The 17,253-nt window shown below is 35.5% G+C and overlaps 1 protein-coding gene across 3 annotated transcripts in view; it reads left to right on the top strand.

Moving 5' to 3' along the window:
* Positions 1 to 15,964, top strand: part of CPNE8 (copine 8) — a 108,389-nt gene extending 92,425 nt beyond the window's left edge. For 2 of the 3 annotated variants that reach the window (XM_032996327.2, XM_032996328.2), the window contains 4 exons: positions 2,664 to 2,766; positions 6,201 to 6,258; positions 8,670 to 8,743; positions 13,974 to 15,964. In XM_032996327.2, coding sequence (XP_032852218.2) covers positions 2,664 to 2,766; positions 6,201 to 6,258; positions 8,670 to 8,743; positions 13,974 to 14,162 — 424 coding nt within the window. In that variant the 3' untranslated portion in view covers positions 14,163 to 15,964. Of the gene's footprint in view, positions 1 to 2,663; positions 2,767 to 6,200; positions 6,259 to 8,669; positions 8,744 to 9,933; positions 9,989 to 13,973 lie in introns of those variants that run through there. The other variant, XM_042793286.1, reaches the window with a different exon arrangement.
* Positions 15,965 to 17,253: the final 1,289 nt, after the last annotated feature.

Here is a 17,253-nt window from a genome sequence, read left to right as displayed (position 1 = left end):
GGTGCAAAGAATTTTCTGTGCACCCCAGCATGGCTAGATAGCTGATTTCAGTTATCATTAGGATTAGTTGTTCCATCTTGAATCATAACATTCAAACATGTACATGTATATTCCATTACTTGTCTTTAGCAACTAGCTGTCTCCTTTTTATCTTTCTTTTGATAGGATCTCTTCAGTAGCAGTTTTCAGACTGTGAGGAAATATGCCAATCCTTACGACAGCTGAATTCCATATATGTGGCATTTAGTGTCTGCATTAGCCACGTTAAGTGGAAATCTAACCCATTGACTTTTCTGGCTCTTTCTTCTTCTTTAGAACTGGTCATATCAGCTGAGCTGGCTAGTTCAGAATTTGGCAATTAACCTCAAGCCTCCTATTCATTGCAAAAGTTGGAATTCTTGATCTAGTACCATCAAAGCATTTGCATAAATTGAGTTCCTTTTCTCACTAGTTGTTTCTCAGGAATATTTGTCAACGTTCACATAATTACAGAAGCCTGCCACCAGCATTTGCCATTCTTCCACTGAACTTTTGCCTAAACACCAAGTTGTTACAAACTTTGGGAACTCCTTCTGGTAGGAAATCATACTATGCTGTAGTGGAAAAGCTAAGTATCTTCATGAGGATTTCTGCTGCATGATCAGCCTTAATGCAGTCCATGTACCAGTCCAGTTCTCAGTAACATCATTTTCCTTCAAGGTTCAGTTTCTTGGCTATTCTGTTGACTCACAGACATGGTACTAAAAATTATGATCTAGCTTACAGGTACTCTTTGAACCTACCTTCAGTCTCAAAGAAATTTCTTCTTCCCACATTCCTCCTACTTAAAAATATGCCTCCGATGAAATCTCTGGAAACAATGTCAGATATTACTATCCTGTTGTGATCTCAGAACTCTTCAGAAACTCTTTAAGCAGATAATGAGTTTATTATCCTTCCCTCAGCTAGGGAATTATCTAAATTACACCACATTCAACCTAGTGTCTTCTGTCATCTCCCCTCTGCATATGAAATCTTTCTTGAAAAAGGCTTAAGAATGTTTTATTATGTGGAAATTTGAAATAACCAAATTTCTGTTCCATTTATTGTGGAGTCGTATGTAGTCAGTCTTAAGTGCTCAGAAATGGTAATGAATTTTTGTTTTACTCTCTCATCCCTTGTCACTGCAGTCATCATTGAAAAGATTATAAGCATCATGGAAAAATTAGATGAAAGAAGTCTCCTCATGGTAGTGAAAATGTATTCCACAGTAGGTCTTGCTAATCTGTATATTTAACCATCAGTCCCTACTGCCAGCATGCAGATAGATGATGTTCAACTGGTTCATTGTCTGTGTGGCTTTTCTACCCAGCTGTATCTTGGGAAGGGAGGTGGAGGAATGTGATGACTCTCCGTGAGTTGTCACACACATTCCTCCAAACTTTTGTAAATGTTGTTGTCACAGCATCTTGTTTATTGGCAATACTTGCTTGCAAATGAACTGTGTAACATCAGAGTTAGAATTTTCTAAGCACATGCAATCATCATGAGCATCATTAGAACATATCCTGCTCAGTGACCCAGGCCTTTCATGTTCAGTGACCAAGAAGAGTTCTTTGACGGTCATATTCTGTACTTGGGTATATATTCCACAGTATTCATATGAAGACTAACTTTTTTTTTTTTTTTTACTACTCTCTGTACTATTCATTGCTACTTTTATTACAAAGTTCTACTGTTTGACTCCTTTACAGCACCAAGAGTCTTCATGAAAGTATGAACTATACTGGCTGCTGTCAAGTGAAACAGCAAGTGGAGCAGCCTGCTCCACACAAAAAAAATCTCTTTTCTAACAATATAGGACACTTTGACCCTTGGGAATTGAAGATAAATGAACTGAATTCTTCTTAGTTTCTGGTATGCAGGCTATGGAGTTCAGTGGCGCTTCACAAATCTTCAAGAGCTGCTCGTTTTCAAAGATCAGTTGCTTCATGGGTGCTTTGGCTGAAGTGGGACTAAAATGGCACTAGGTGTGTTTTGTCTTGTATTCATGTGCTGCACAGGGATAAACTTGAGTCTTGAAAGGACATCTGTGGGTGGTACAAAGAGACGAGTATCTAAGCCAGGGCTGCAGGGTGCAAGTTCAGCCATTTTACAAATGGGCACATAAATGTGAACTATAAATCTGCAATCATGCTCAGCGGTAAGTAACCTGGTTTTGTAAGACAAAAAAAAATTGATATATATTTATGCAATGTGCTGAATCCTAACGAATTTTATTGCTGCTATAAAACCAACCATTCAGTGTATACCGTTCATACCAAACTTTGTTCCCCAGAGGTAATAACTATTACATAACTTAGATGTTCTAACGACTCACAATTCTATAAAGGACATTCTGTCCATGCTTCTCTTGGTAGTGATACAGTCCCCATTTTTCACTGATTCAACACATGCAGATTATTGGTATCAATATTGTATTAGTTATGTTTTTCTAATGTTGTCTTTTAGAAGTAGAATGTCCATCTTAGTTATGAATGTCTTTACTTTCAAAATCCACTGCATCATGTTTCTTTATTTTTATTAGTCATTAGTCAAATTTTAAAAGTACACCTCTTTTCATATTAGTTCCTTTGTATAAAGAGTTTTTTTACTATTATAATGTTGCGTTTTTCTTCCCTTAGATATGCTGCTTCAGTAAAAGATGGCTCCCAGTATTTTGTCCTTCTCATTATTACGGATGGAGTTATTTCTGATATGGCTCAGACAAAAGAATCCATAGTGAATGTAAGTTTTGCTGAAAGTGTTGAAATGTAAAAGAATTATGTTTCTAGGAATTCATATTTTAGGCAATAAACTAAATCAGTTAATATTTCAGGCACTAAGTTTGTTCCATAAATTAACCTTTTTTTCCAAATGGCAAAAGTTTATTATGCATCAAGCCAAAAAGAAAGCAAAAGTTGAATCTCAGAATAATTAGTGTTCTATGGGAAATTATACTCTTCTTTCTAACACTGTATGTTAGTATGATTTTCCTCATCTGCTTCTTGTCTCCTCGTTCCTCATGCACATCCCACCATACAGTTTTTCATAGTGAACTGTTCTTTATCTTTCTAGCAATTGCAGACACGCCCCCCCCACCCCTTTCTAAAAGCTGCCCTGGACTTTCTAATCCCAAATAGCAAGCATACCAGTCACCTGATTTCCTTCTAAATAGTCCCCTAGAATTCTGAAAATTCTTAATTGTTTATCGGTTTTTGCATTATTTTCAATGTTTTTCTCTTCAGAACTGCCAATCATATAAGTAATATTCTGTATTATGAACAGGTTCTGTTTTGCTTTTGCCCCTAGGACATGTCAGATCAAAGTACACACAGAAACAACATCCAGACAGGGATTGAAAAGATCCATACCAATAGTTTTGAATATACCATGCTGGATCTAGTTAATAGGGAAGTGGAGGGTGAAAAGCCTACATTAAAATAATTAAGCATCATGTCAAAATGAGTAATGTAGAATTAGGTGGCATATTTTTGAAGGCCCACTTCCACTACCTCCTGCAGAGACTCAATACTATTCCAGTTTGTAGGATGCACATTAAAATATTACTGAAATGTTCTGTCTTTCACTGGAGAGGAAGATGCCCTCAGGTTCTAACCAGCAGCATGTAGGCAGAGTCTGTGTGTTAACAAGGACTCTGACCCCACCTGGTAAGTTTTTACACCCAGAGCTGTAACTGTGTTTGAAGGTACCAGTTTACTTCCTCTCCTCTTCCAGCTTCAATATTAAAATAGGATGAACTGACTCTGACTTTTAAAGAAGATAAACAGGCTTTGGGCCTGGAAGTTCATCATCTAGCCAGAAGTTTGGAACATAGCTTCTTTTACATGAGCTTCTTTTAGGTGACAAAAAGGCTCTGTGGAGAAAAATGAGCAGCTCTTGATTTAATTCACCCCTCAATTTGAAGTCCGTAAGCGAGAGACCAGCAAGTCCAGTTGGCTGATATCTTGTAAGATTAAGTAATTTGCCACTAAGATGCACAGAAAAACCTTGTTTCTAGTAATAGTTCATTTCCAGGAATAATAGCTGTTAGTCTGCAACTGTCTGGAAATACAGATGTGTTGTTAGCTTGGAATGAGTGGAAGTTTGGGAGTATTTGCTGTCTTTTATTTTTATGAAGATGAATTAATTTTTCTGTATTCTTCTTGAAGTGTGAGCACAGTATAACATGGCAGAACAAATTAAATACTATTCAGTAGCAGTTTTTTCAGTCTTAATAACATCAAAAATAGTCAAAAGGGCAGTGATGTTCAATGCAGTTTGGTATGTATAGAATTCTGGAAAAGTATATTTAATTTTTTAAAACTAATTGTGCTTTTAGGCATCTTTCTCATTACAGCATGTATGTCAGACACATTCTGTTTTACCGAACTGTTTAAAGGTTATGCTGTCATTCAGGAAATGCCAACACTTAAGTTTATATGCAAAAGTTTAACTCTTTGTCTTTATGCTGTCCTTGCCAATTACTATTTCATATACATTATAGCACATAGTACTGTGTCTGTGTGAGCAGGAATCTCTTTAAAGGATGTTTCTTCACAGTCAAGCAATAAGGTTCTAGAAAACACCTGAAAAACAGAGGGTGTTCTGTTCTAAGGAATGCCTTCATGTCTTGATATATATATATATATTCAGTATTACTGACTTACACAGTGCACTGTAATTCAGTTACAGTTATGCTGTATTTATGGCCCTGAACCACAGACTGGTTGATGTTGGAAGCACCTCTGGACGTCATCTTGTCCAACTCCCCTGCTCGAGCAGGGCCACCACCTAGAGCTATTTGCCCAAGACCATGGCCAGACGGCTTTTACTGTTATCTTCAGTAGCATATTAGTACTTAACTAACAACGGATTATTAATTTTTTTTTACTCTGCTACAAAATTTTAGCTGAAAGATTGACTTCATAGTAACACTTTGTGATGAATTTGCAGTCAAAGTATAGTATAGAGTGTATAATGTATAGAGGTGTAGAACATTAGTGATTTATAGAATGACGTATTTTCATTGTTTTAAATAGCATGGTTACAGTAACTAACTGTAAATCTGCTTAAAGAAAGTTGGTTTTATATGTAGCATTATGACAGATGAGGAATGGGAAATGGTGATGATATATCTAAAATGAGAGTATCTTTTAAATGAGGGAGAAAAACACTTTTTATATTCCAAAAGAAAAATATAACAGTATGTTCTAAAACCACTTGACTTCAGACTTCAGTGAAACAGAGTTTAATTTAGCAGAAAGTTTTCATCTATGATTTTTGGCCGGTGTTGTCTATTCCTGTTTAAAATGACTGTAGACATTTCACAGTTCATGAGAATATCTCAATAAGGAGCAGTTGTCAACCCTGACATTTGGTAGTTGTTTTTTTTTTTTCAGATGTTACCCTCCTCAACAGAGGCAGTTTCAGATTATTTCTGTAAACTAGCAGATTCCTGATGCTACTATCAGGGCAGAAGAATCCAATATTTATGATACTGTCTTTGTAATTTTAAAGGTTTTACAGGGAGTTTATTCAAGGAAAGCCAAATATCATCTCTTCCTTGTTTCATCGAATGAAAAAGATAAAGTAAAATTAAAAATCTTTCCGTAAGCCAGTTCAATATATTGTTTACTTTGTAGTATGGATAACTGACTTGAATAAAATTTCATTCATGGAAGAAATATATGATACATATTGCTCAAATAGGTAATTTATTCTCTTGAGAAAAATTGGCATAAGATCTATGTTAAAAAGTGTCACACAGTTCCAAATAGCTATGTAATATCAAGAAACAGCAAAGTACATTTAAATAAATGTCAAACTGTCATTAGGTACATATTTTCAATTATTGTCTGTTTACAAACTTTACTAAGATAAATTTGTCATCTTACTTGTCATATTAGTTCTAAATCCTAACATTGTTGTGTTCAGTTGTGATCCTATAAGATTCAAGACTTTATAAGGAAAAAATAAATTAAAATAATCACCTGCTTTTCTATCTTCAAGATGTTTTGTACCACTTAAGCAGACAGTTTATACCACTCAACTTTTTAGGTGCAAAAAAATGTTTATTGGAACATAACTTCTGCATGTTTTTTATTCAGATTGTCCTCAGAGCTCACATATTATTGGCAGAGGTTATGTAATGCATTAAACCTCTTTTTCTTCTTTTGAAGGCTTCAAAGCTTCCAATGTCAATAATTATTGTGGGGGTAGGACCAGCAGAGTTTGATGGTAAGTGTTCTAGTATTTTTCCCAGAATTTTTTATGTTACTTTATATTTTAGTAATATGTAGCTTTTCAAACAAATATTGTTCTTTAAAAGAGCATAAGGAACAAGCTGTAAGCACTGTTGACATTTCCAGCTGGATTGATTGATAACTCAGTATGATTACAAGCTACCATGTGGAGCTGTGAAGCCCCTTAGGCTCTCTGCTCAAGTCACAGAACCATATGGGGGCTCAGCATTTACAGAGCTCCAGAAGATGAGTGGAAAAAAAAAACCCACAGTAAAGTAAGTATACTTAAGTTATGTTGAATTTCTTCAACACGGGTATTTAGTTGCCTTGTGAAGTGTCAGTTGACTGGAAATATTGATCATCTGTTCTAACTGCAGTAAGAAAATACTGAGAAAAATAAATATATGTGGGAGGTGGTCTGAACAGGAGTGAGCCTTACTGTGTAGCAGCATTGAGAGAATATTACCGCAAGAGAGAAGTTACCATGATTATTTACATATTCTTTCATGTGATGTTCTGGAACACCATTCTTTATTGCAGTAACTAAGCTGCTTCCATTATTTGGACAGATTTATTAAATGCCATCATGTGTATCACTGCACTATGAAGTAGAGACATGCCCTGTATATCTATTCTTCAAAGTCCTACATCCTTTCTTTTTAATTCTAGTACTTCTGGTTAGACAGTATGCCTTCTTTTGTACATGAAATATACTTAGTACTACCACAGTGATATAATGTAAATAGTCACTAATAACTGTACATGTTAATTCTTGTACAGATATTCTAAGAGTATGAAAACAAGAGGAAAAAGATGAGAGAAAATTCATTGGAGGTTGACTTTCTTATGCTTTTTGACAAGTGGTATGTTAGTGATTATTTTAAGTATCTTATTCCTGTAAGAGATTGTCCAAGTGGACGCTTACACTTCAGGTGATTGTATGCCACAAGCAATGAGAAATGACAGTTTATCTTCATATATGCGTATGAGGGAGATTTGCAAATTTAATTTTTACCCCTGAGAATTCCAACTTTAGTTGTGGGTTACTTACTTTTCTCTGACCCCTTCTTTGCCTTTTCCCTTTCTCCCTGTTTGTCCAGTCCTTGGGTTTGCCCAGGTTCCCCTTAACTCAGTCAGGACTTGTAGATTGTCTTCTTTTTACTTCTGGAGGTTGTCTTTGCAGAGTTCTTGGGTGTCATCCCTATTGCTTTCTTGAGGCAGGATTCTGTTTGTACTGGAGGATACAGTTTCCATCGTTGGACTCACACTCCTTGAGTATACTGCTGCAGTGAAATTCACTTGTTAGATGTGTGCCAAATCCATAGTCCCTCAATGCCCAAGAAGGCAGAGAAATGACTTTTCCATCTGCAGAAATTCCTTCTGGAAAAAACAGCAGACTCCACGTCTGATGTGGATGCTGAAGAAGTGTGTGTGTAGGTGTGTATGTTCCAGGCACACTGTCTTATGATTCAAATGCCAGTCAAGCCTCAGTTCTGCTGTAGAGAGACTAAGCTACTCCTCTCCAGATATCACTGCCCCCTAGACCTCCCAGCCCCTGGGGGCTACCAGAGGGGTTCTTAAAAGTCTGGAGCTCAGATAGATGGCACATACATTTGGCAGAGCTTTACTTAAGGATGTTAGGACGACTATAACAGGTCAGATCAGGGTTTGGTTTTGACCAGTGTTCTGTATCTGACATGGCCATGGGTGGTTATCTAGAGAATATTAAGAACAGAATAAGCAAGTATGATACTTCCCTGGACACTGTTTTTAGATTTGAATTTTCTGAGCAGGATGTGGTTTAAGTCTATTTTGGAAATTTTTGGTGTATCTCTTCTTCAAATACTTGTTCATCCTCCTGGTTTGAACACATGTACATTTTTTGCATCAAGAGCATCATCTGGCGATGTGCTCTATAGACCTACTATTTTTTTTCTTTGAAAAAAACATGCTCTTTAGTTTGGCTTGAACTTGTCTCCCGATAACGTGAACTTAATATTTTTTTTTTAAGAACTCCTCATTCCTATGTGTTATAACAGTCATTACTTTTTCAGTATGCATGTGAGTTACTACCTCTTTATGCTGTATCCTGTGATATCTTCTGTAAAAATAATTGCTGAAGATTAATTCTTCTCCACCTATGAAAGTAGAAATACAGTCTTACCAAAACAGATGTACTTGCTGGTTTGAGAGCTGGAAGGATAAGGACCTTATCATGGTCTGTGTAAAATAACTACAAAGCGTCATGTATTTTATGGCACCAATTATCTTAGAGTTACCTAAATAACAATCGTTGGGTTTGTTGCCCTAAAGTATAAATTTACTCAAATTTTTATCAGTAGGATTGTTTTTGTCGTGTAGCTGAACTCATAGATGAATTCCTTTTTTTCTTATCTTTTTTTTAAGCTATGGAAGAACTGGATGGTGATGTAGTAAGGATTTCTTCAAGAGGAAAGTTTGCAGAAAGAGACATTGTGCAGGTGGGAGAGAAAATTTAATAGATTTTACTGATCCTGTTTGTTTTGAATTCTTGTTTCTATCTATATTCCTGCCTTTCGTTTTACCTTAGCACTGACATACTTTATCTTGGGGTGTTTATAACAAGCTCAGAAACTCTGTGATAACTGTGAGCCTTTATATAACACATAGTAGTGGATCTGCATTCATTAGGAAATGATCCTTAACTGGCAGCACATTAAGTCTTAGGGTTATACAGCTGTGGGAGAAGGGTTAACTGCCTCTGTACTGCCATCTCACTGTGATTCCATTATGAAAAACTGCAACTTTTGTGAAAGTCAGCAATACCCAGGCTTATAAGAAGTGCATTTGAGATGCCTAGAGTATCTTTTCTTGTCTCTAACTGCCAGTCCAGAAGACTGTCTCCCAGTTCCTATGCTGTGTCTGCCACATGCAACCATGCAGATGTCTCATGCTTTAATGAACCTCGGATGAGAGCTGGAACAGACATCTATTCCATTTGCCTGACCACTTCAGGGCTGATCCAAATTTATAGCATGTTATTAAGAGTATTGTCCAAATGCCTCTTAAACACTGACAGGCATCCTTAGATTCAAACTTTACCTTATATCTGCCATTTCTGTTTCTCCCTTTATTCTTCATGTTTGTTAAAATTCATGGTCTTTGCTTTTTTTTTTCCTCCTGCTTATTTTCACTTACTCCTCTCCAAGCCAGGTCGGATTTCTATATTATTGTTGGTTAGAATATATATATACATATATATATATGTGTGTCTGTGTAGAATAACCGAGCTATATGAATAGCTCATATTGCAGGTGATAATGTTTTAATAGTAATTAAGGTCAGATGCAGCTGATAAACTTTGGAATGCATGTATTTGTTTTCATTTATATATGCAGGAACTGAAACTTTTCAGAATGTTTAATGTTAGAAGTACTAGTATGTGAATGTTTAAAGATTTGATAACTGCTGCTGGATACAATATCTCTATCCAAGGAAGTGTTCAAAACATGTATACGACACCTGATTTATAGTTCTTTTTGTTTAGAATACAAAATAAACAAGTCTACATAAATATATGGAAATTAAAATGATCAGATCTTTTTCCCCAGTCTTAAAGCTTCTCAGTGCAGTAAGTACTACATTAAAATTCCCTCTCTGCTTTTTTTCCTAAATGGGGATCACAAATAAGAATAAGATGACAGCAGTTAAATTACCCTCATGAATCTGTATGGATATACATTAAAGTAAGTCATAGATTCCCAAATTACTTTTACTAATAGTTGAAAAAGAGACTTTTTTAATTTCTGCAACACACAGAGAAAACAACTGATGAGAGAATGACTTACCAAAACTCTTAGAAGAGTAAGATATGCTGGCTGCTTTAGTCAGTGTTGTCAAAAAGGTAATTATAAAAGTAGGGATGAGGAGAAGCTGGACAGCTGAACAGGAGGCAAGAAATAATGTTTCTTACTTTGTCAAAGCCTTTATAATGTTCCTTGGTAGTCCATAATGGGCTAGAGAGGGGCTGTCATGCTGTATAGGTCAGTGCTGTTCAACAGAGCAACATGTGGAGATCTGCCTCCAGAGCTGAAGTGTTTCTGGACCCCAAACTAGTATTTCTGCAAAGCCCTGTGCAATGTCAGATTTTTTAAAGCTAATTCAGGTATCTCTGGCATGCATTGCACTTATGTTTAAATGCATTTAAATATTCACAATGTAATTATACATAATTTCTCCCAACAACTTTTTACATTCAAAGAGCATAAATGGAGTTCTTCAAATTTTATAAACAAGATTTGTGAAAATGCTTTGAATAGAAATGTTCTAACTTCTGCTGAGTAATAAAAAATAATATGCAATGAATACCCTCATGTATTTCTGTAGAATTAATTGCACATCAGAAATGTGATAAAGCATTTATTTACTATTACCATATTTCAATCAGAACTTTGCCCCAAGCCATATTGAATTACCTGAAGGCAGTATTATTTTGTGTTCTTTTTCTATCTAAATACTACCAAATACATTATAGGCTAGATAAATAAATTAAAATGGATAATGTCAAACCCTTTAGGTTTGATATGACCTTTATTTTATATCTGGCTGGACAAAACTGATTTGCTTTTATAAAATTAACTACTAAATATAAAAAGTTTATCTTTTGTGTGATAGGTTAGTTAAAATTAGCTAGTGAAATTAACTGATAATTTTAACAGTCAGTATTGTGAAATATTTTAATTAAATTAGTAAAGGCAAAATTTGCCTGCTAACAGTGAGTCACTGTACCTATTATATTTACTACTGACTGCAATTCCTGTAAAGACGTGATCTTCATTATTCCCTCCTCATTGGTATACATACGTATTTTAGGGTCTCTGTATTACATGTGTACCAATTCTTCTTCAGTTTTATTTCATCTCTGCTCCTTTGTTATCCTTTTTCTATTTAAGAAGTTTTAGGAAAATACTTACTCATTGTAGTGTACCTATTGTTTCTCTTGGAAATTTTGTATATTAGCCTTTTAACTTGAATTCTCAAACTACAGAAAAAGCACTTTACATTCCATTAGTTTTCCCTTGGTTTCTCTTACATCTTTCATTCTATTCCTCTGCCACTTCTACTTCTTCTACACGTTAGCTCTAGGCCTTGCTGTCATTGCCAGCTCTCCCTGTATATCTGTATGGATGCTTCTCTGTCCATAGTTCTTCCAGTTCCTCCAACGTCTGTATACTGTGAAGGGAGGGAGAACTAATTCAGGCCATCTATATTGTATAATTGCATTTCAGCAATTACACGGTAGAAATAACCTCCCTTTGCTGCAGAAGAGTGGTCTGAGTTTTCATGTTTGCACACTAATGGGTAAGGTGATCTCTTGGGATGGGACACATTTTGTTCTTTAACTCAGGCTGCATGTGCTTTTTACATAAGACTGATATTACGTTAGAAAATGAATAACCACATGAGGGGGAAATGAGCACTAAGGTTATCCTGTCCCAGCTGAATGTGTAAACCGGCAGGCTACAGAGATGCTTGGTTTGTTTTTTTGTTTTTCAGATGTATTCTTACAGAAAAGTTGATAGTTTAAGATGGAACAACCATCTGAAACAGGGCAGTGCTGGGCTTGCTTCTGAAAACTGCTAGAGCTTTTTTTATGAAACAGGGGAGTCAGCACTAGTAAATACCACAGTATATGCTTGTCTCTTGTGTTAAAGAGTTACTGAATAAACACAGAAATAGTTAAGACAGCTAATTATGGAACTGCAGATACCTTGCTTCCTGGCTTAATGCCCTAAAATCAGGCTCCTTTTTGCCTTTTGCCCTCCTGCCCTTATGCCTGATACATTCTCGGACACAACACAAGAGGTAAAGGATGCTTCGATCTGGAATAAAGGCTACTCTCATTGAATAGTCTTGCTCACTCCTTTTGTAGTCTTGCTGACCGTGGCAACCTGCGCTAGCTGGCTCTGCTTGAGCAGCAGGGTTGGACTAAAGGATCTATAGAGGTCACTTCGAGCTTCAACAATTCTGTGACTAAGTCATCTTCTAAGAAACTACAGATCTACTGCTTCCTGGGGAAATGCCCTAATCAGTAGCTGTAGTAGCTGTTCATAATTTGGTGACAGGTTTCTGTTTAGTTCAACGTAATTCAAATATCTAGGTTTGAAGCCATTTCTCTGGCAATTTGAGGTCATTTTCACGAGAGTTATGCAAAGAGTCATCTCTTGAATTCTAAATACCTTTTAGTAGGAGATTGATGCCTAGATAGGTTTTGTAAGTCCAGGATGAGAAGTGCTTTCCAAAGTTGTAAAAATGGTTTAATTAAGTTTGAGTTCTTTAATGCTGAAATGTTGTCTTTGGTTTTGGTTGGGGGGTTTTTTTGTGGTTTGGTTTGGTGTTGGTTTTTGGGGTTTGGTTTTTGTTTTTTTTTTTTTACCCCAAGAGGTTTTTTTATTTGTTTAATATACTTAATAGATTTCTTTTGTTTATTTCTGTCTTTTCTGGAAAACTCTCAGGATCTCAGAAATATGGTGTAGGCTAAACTCTCACTGTCATTCAGTGTTCCTCTAAATCTTGAAAACTTCAGTGCTTTTTAGGAAAACGGAATTTAATCTGTAGCCTAGGTTACTGTGCATCCAAGAAAGCAAAATTTGTCTGGTTGGTGTAATGGGCAAAAGAGTCTTCACATTTTAGATTTTCAGCCAGGAGATGAGACACTTGTGGGTCTGACCTCTCAGTCAGTTCTAGTTTTACCCTGGAGTACAACAGTTAACAAATCTTCCTGGGGCGTGGAGGGGGGAAGGGCAGAAGGCACCTTTAGGTTTTGAATTCCAGCATAGCATAGCAGTGCCAGAAGTAGCTTTGGACATTGAATCCCAGTTTTGAAAAGTCACCTAGCTGTTGCCCTGATACAGGCTTCAAGATCTGAGCAAGAAGCAGAATTTCAAACCAGCCTTCCCTTTGGCATAACCTGTTAGCTAACCCACTTAACCCACTACATCTCTGCATGCTGGCTGTTATAAATAAAAATGAAGGAACCTAGACTGTTTCTTTTTTCTATACCACTAGTACGAGCATCTCATTAGTATTATGAAATCCAAGCCAGAGCTGGGTAGCTAGTTTTTGAGGTTAGATCTGCAGATCTGGTTATCACATATCAAGTTATTTTTTGAATCCGATCCTTTTTTGCTTATATTCTTTATGCATTTGTTAGTATCCTATAAAAAGTATTCAGGTGGTTCATAGTTCTACTACATATAATGCAAAATGGCCAAGAATAATAAGTCATTCTTTCTGGTTTGTTCACTTCAGATGTCAAAAATTCTATTAACAAACTGCCAGAGCAGAGGCAGTCTAGTAGGAGGGCCTAACAAGCTGGCAATGTAAGCTAAAAATATCTTTCTGAGACAGAATTACCTTCTTGTGTGAAAAGGGTTGAGATAAACCAAATACATCAATGAAACACATAATTGACAATGTGCACTAGCCGTGGCTTATGTGAAGAACTTCATCCAAGTGAAAGCATGACACTGTTTCTATCAGGAGACAGATTTTTTAAGATTGAGATACAATGTGAATATATAATATAAAATGCAATGTATGTATGTGTATATATAAAATGTGTAAGGTAGCATATTCATGTACCCTAGATAAAACATTTTTATTTTTAAGTTGTGAGATGTATTCTGTGTCTGCATGATGACGTGTGTGAACGTCTCTTTTGTTTCGTAGTTTGTGCCATTCCGAGATTACATTGACAGAAGTGGAAACCACGTGTTAAGCATGGCAAGACTTGCTAAAGATGTTTTAGCTGAGATCCCAGAGCAGTTTCTGTCCTACATGAGAGTCAGAGGAATAAAGCCATCACCTGCACCACCACCCTATACACCCCCCATCCACGTGCTGCAGACTCAGATATGACTGCTCCAAAGTGTTTAGCATTTATCACAAGTCAAGAGTCTCTGGATGCAGCAGTAGCTTCTGACAACTTTTTGGAGCTAGAAAAAGTCTCTTCACATACCAAAATTCTCCTATGGTTGCATGAGCAACTGGAAAGCTTTTAAATGCTAGGAGCAAAATGTTGATGTTCTCCCTTTTTTTTTTTTTTTTTTTTTTTTTTTGACAAAACCCCCTACTTTTTGGATGTATTTATTGGAGGGGAAAGCACAAGTCAGGATTTCAACTCAGATGATAATTGTCCTCTCTGTCCTCTCTGAATACTGTGTGTATATAAATGTATAGGAATGCTATTACTCTGTATCAATGTTTACATGTTACTATTTTTAAATTTCAGTACTTTTATAACTATTCTTAAGAATAAAAGTTTGGAATATTGACTCACATGTCTTCTAGCTTGCAATAGTTTGTCACAAGATAACAAGAGAAGCAATATCTCTTTGAATTGTTTGTCCAGACAAATAAAAATGAAAGCTAAGAGAAGGACAAATATATGTGTTTTCCAGTACCTGAATTGCTTCAATCAGTGCTCAGTAATCCATTCATCTCACAGTTTGAGAATAAACTCCTAAACTGTGAATAACATAATTGCATATGACTTATGACTAACTCCAAACTTTGAGGGGGAGGTATGTGTATTTTTTCAGAGATTCTCCAATTTCTAAGTTTATCTAAGTTTACAATTTTTTAAACTAGTTACTGAAGCAAATTAGAAGAGTTACTTGCTATAAGTAATTAAAGAAAATTACCTCAAATCAGAACTATCAGAGTGTTATAGCTGAGTCACTGAGCTCATTAAATCTTATCATGCATTCCTTAAAGCACTGGAGATTTTGCACCAGAAAAGTCTTTTGGAGTGATTACAGCAGATGTTTTATAATGGACCATTTTAAACTTAATTTAAAATTTTAACTTTTTTTGTCTAGATTACCCATTCAAAGGGATGCTGGCTCTTAATATTTGGGTTTAATATTGTCATTTAATCACATTTCCATTCAGGGTGCATGAATGATAATGTTAATTAACTGGTTTAAAAATTGCGCAACCATGTTGCTTTGTGCACAATTTTGTGGACAGATCTACCCAAAAATTTTATTATATGCCTGTTCGTATATAACTATAAAATGGTTTTGCATGTACAGTTTTTACAAAATACACAGTTTTGTGAGTTTGTGTCAGATACATTTTATTTAGAACTAATGGCCTTAAATTTCACAAAACTCCGGAAATGATTGTGAATTGCCTTCAAATACTGTTAAAACTGAACATTTTAGTTTTTTTGTGTCACAGTTGTAACTGTCTTGTAACGTAACTTTTTTTCTTTGCCTATAACCTGTTTACTACTTCTGTTTCTTACTACTGTATGTTGTAATGTACAGTATAAAATTAAGGTGCGTTTTTTAAGCATGAGAAGTTTTTTGCCAGAAAGCATATCTTCAATATTAATGGCATATAACTATGTAAATGCAGAATCTTCCATTTTTAAATATATTTAACTTCCTTTAACTATATCATGTGGGAAATTACTTTTTCCAGATAATTATTCTGTTAGTAAAAAAAAAAAAAAAAAAAAAAAAAAGATTTTTTTTGGTATAAATAAATCTTGTTTTATTTTTATTTCAAAGCAGTTTTTACATAAATATGGACTTTAATTTTCTCACCAAAGTATGTATTTCTTAGTGGATTGATGTTGCATGAATGAAATTTGATACCTGGCAACTACAAATTTTGATGAAAGTGCATCATAAAGAATAAGTTTAAATCTACTGAATGGTGGTGGTGTTGTCTTTCCATCTTCTGCATTTATTTTTCATACTTACAGTGTTGGTGCTTTAGAAATATGTATTATATTTCTTTTGTTTCATTTGGTTAGATAAATCTTTATGCTGACATTTATATTGGTTCCCAGTGGCTCATATATCTAACAGGTTTTCATTCTAAGGCCAAAACTACAAACTTTTAAAATTCAGTTTAGAGTAATTTATTAGCTCTCATTTAGCCAGCACCTTTCACTAATCCAAAGATCGGTCTCAAAACTAATTTAACAACTCATTTAACATGTGAAGGAACTTTAAAAGATAGGTATTAATCAAAATTATTTTTTCTATCCAGACCGAGTACCAGCCTATTCTGTTCTTCACTGCTGTTTTTTCTTCTGTTTGCTGTTGGCTTCAAAATCTAACATATTTAATAAAGAAATCTGTGCCATTAGTGGACTAAGTATTCTAGTGGGAAAAGGAGACTTTTTTCCAGACTTGCGACATTCCCTGTGTGTCTGACATCTTGATCCTGTAATGTGGATGAGAATCATTATGCAGACTCACATAGTAGCCTCAGTCATTCCAGTAGTAGAGAGGAGAGTTGATGGTCAGAACTTGAATTTATCCAAAATATTATACGCAGCTATTTTTACTTCTAGCTTTATTCTTAAGAATAATTGAACACAAAACTCGTATTCCTTCCCAAGAAATTCTATCTGCTACCAAAATTTGGTAATTTTCTATGACTGAAGAGTAGCAGAGAGTGTTTATGTTTAAGAAAGGTAAAACATGACATGTTAGGTTACAAATGAATTGCCCTGAAAGGGAGACTGTTGGCCTTGACGAAAGCTCTCTTCCTCTGAAACCCATCTTGGAACAGATGTTTTCTTTGTAACACATGCAGACAATGCTATGGCAGAGTGCAAACTGTACAAATGTGTCTACAAATGAGGAAGGACACTCTCTCGCAGAGGATGTACTTTGAGAGTGACTATTTCAGGTTTTATTCTGACTAGAGAGGAGTTGTTTGCTAATCTGGAAGAAGAAACTGGTTTGATCTTAGTTACAGAATATAATTCTGTAATTTTGGGCAAAAATGTCAACCTTTACAATAGAATTTATGTGGACTTCAAATCAACTCACTTCTATACATAAAAAGGATAAGTGTGGTCCCCCGGGGATGTATCTGAAGGTGAGGAACAGAAGTCAGGAGAGCAGGTATTCTCTGAAAAGACACATTTTGAAAAGCTGGAAATTCTTACTTACGTAGGGACATATGAAATTCACTGCAGAAT

This window comes from Tyto alba, unplaced genomic scaffold (genome assembly GCF_018691265.1).
Source record: "Tyto alba isolate M040663 unplaced genomic scaffold, T.alba_DEE_v4.0 Super-Scaffold_2, whole genome shotgun sequence".
In the NCBI taxonomy this organism is placed as follows: domain Eukaryota; kingdom Metazoa; phylum Chordata; class Aves; order Strigiformes; family Tytonidae; genus Tyto; species Tyto alba.
The sequence above is the reverse complement of the archived record's forward strand: the minus strand, read 5'-3'. Positions and strand labels throughout refer to the sequence as shown.